We start from the raw sequence: 2203 nt of genomic DNA, 5'->3' as shown, positions 1-2203 counted from the left end.
TGATCACAGCCAAGGCCAAGCCAATCATAATCCACAGTACCAAGTTGAAAACCACTGAATACTCCAATTTATACTTATATGCAAGGTTATAGGGATTTGGGGTGGTCTCTTGTTTTGCCTCAAGGATGGTCCTTGACTTCCTCACAAGCGATGTGTCAAATGATTTGACAGTCACTAACTCTACCACTGCGTTCCCACCGTAGAGACTGTACATGTCATCTGCAAACTTCTGGAGAGCATCCACAAGGATCTTAGAGGCATCCCTGAATTGTTCAGAGTCTTCCCCATAGCGCTTCCCAAGTTCATCCAATCCCGCCAGCTCCAATGAATACAAGTCGGGAGAATGATCCTTGGCTAGATTCTTATGACGAGCCAACAAGCTCGAAATATCATGTAGCACTTGCAGTTCAGAAAGGAAAAGCAGGTCAGCTTCATTATTCCTGCTCAGAGAATTGAGGGGAAGAGAGTCGAGGACGGAGTTTTCTTGAAACAGACGATTATGTAGTTGCCGTAATGTGACGGAAAGGTCTTCAAAAACAGAGTTTGCTTTCCCCACCATATCTACTCTTTCCTCACTGGCAGCCCACTGCAAAACCACAGGAGTTTCTTCAGAAAATAAGGAGTGGATGGAATTCGCAACACTGTCGAGACTGAAAGGAACTGCATTCTCCAAAGGGTAGGAGAGGGCACTGCCCGCGGGCAGAGCCAGTTTGTCCACTCCCTTCACTATCACCATAATGGTAGCCCGTGGCCGGTGGAACAGGTTACCCACTGCAAGCCCTGGCCAAGATAGGTCTTCTTTTACTGAGAAGCCCATGGACAATGCAGCCACGTCTGGGATTCGATCTCCTGGTATGGGCCAGTTTCCATTTCGGAAAACAACAGACCCTGGCGACCTTAATATGCTAAATTCATTCCCTAAGGCACCCATCACCTGCAAGGACAGGAGAGCGACAGCGAACACAGCCATGCTGCCACCGGGCAGTAGCGGAGAAAGGCCACACGAAAAAGGACGCTTGGACTCGAGGGAGCACCGCAGCCCGACCGAGTGACGAGAGAGAGGAGAGAAGAGGGAGCCGGAAGCTGCCTCAGAGAGGGAGCTAGAAAAAAAAAGAGAACTCAGGCAGGAAGCTGAAGGCAGGAAGCTGAAGGCAGGAAGCTAAAGATCAGCTTGCCTCAGCTGATGGGGGAGGAAGTGGGCGTGGCTTGTCTCTAAAAGAGACAGAGACCATTACAGCCTCCACCTCCCAAGTGCTGGAAATGCAGTCCTGTGCCACCATGCCTGAACACCCCTTTGGACTTGTACACCCCCCCAAAAGCCTCAAGGCAAAATAAGTTTTTCTTTGTAATTAGCCCGTCCCTAGTGTTTCCTGGCTTAGGTTCTGGGTTGACCCTAGCAGGGACCTGTTAGGGAACCTCCGAGCGCCTTTCCACTCATACCAGATCCTGCGCCTGCAAATTTCCAGGCCCTCGTTGCCTACAATTGCTTGCACTGAAATTTATGAGTGGACACAAATGTGTCGTTGGGGATCTGACAGTCCACTTTGGTGTTTTTAATACTTGGGGTATTTAATATTTTGAGGCAAGGCATCTCTTTCTGGGTCTGGCCTCCTTCCTACCTTAGCCTTCTAATTCTGGGGTCACACTCACACGTGTGCACCCGTACACGCGGCCCGAAACTAGCTTTCTGTTTGCTCCTGTTTGCCAGTACACAAAACAATAGCGTGGAAAGTATTGCTAGGACTAGAGAAGCCGGTGAAGGCCAGGGATACATCCCCAACCCACCCCTGTGAAGTATCTACCCTCTGGGCCTTGGGGCCGGAGCCTCATTGGAAAGGAATGCTGCCGGGTGTTTCCATAGCTACGCGTCACAAAGACACAGCTCAGAGGGTGGGGCTCCGAGCGGAGCATTTCTTCTGCCTTGTCGGGGCGGGCGGGAGACGGCCTTTTGGGACAAGATGGCCCAATGTAGTGACAAGGCTCCGTGCCCCACTGAATGTGACCCCAAGCTCCAGTCAAGTAAGACTGCCCACGCTGTGGGACTGCGGGGCAGGGTGTGCCGTGTGTGCGGTGGGGGTGTCTGAAGTAGGTGGGGGTGTCTGAAGTGCTCTTTAGGGGTGTTGCCTCGCTCTTAGAGGAGGGTCTAACCCAAGGAGGCACAAGTGAGTCAAAATGACCAGGAGTCCGTAACCTCGCTCTGTCC

General features: G+C 51.7%; 1 protein-coding gene across 1 annotated transcript; it reads right to left on the bottom strand.

The window, feature by feature from the left end:
• Positions 1 to 4: 4 nt before the first annotated feature.
• Positions 5 to 2197, bottom strand: LOC126496446 (renin receptor-like; the record flags this gene model as incomplete). The annotated part of the gene is made up of 1 exon (XM_050133952.1): positions 5 to 2197. A coding segment is annotated over exon 1 (966 nt), but the record flags the coding sequence as incomplete, so codon positions are not given.
• Positions 2198 to 2203: the final 6 nt, after the last annotated feature.

Source organism: Alexandromys fortis, unplaced genomic scaffold (genome assembly GCF_014885135.2).
Source record: "Alexandromys fortis isolate MF-2015 unplaced genomic scaffold, M_Fortis_MF-2015_v1.1 scaffold_4703, whole genome shotgun sequence".
NCBI classification, from domain to species: Eukaryota; Metazoa; Chordata; class Mammalia; order Rodentia; family Cricetidae; genus Alexandromys; species Alexandromys fortis.
This window is presented reverse-complemented; position numbering and strand designations above follow the sequence as displayed.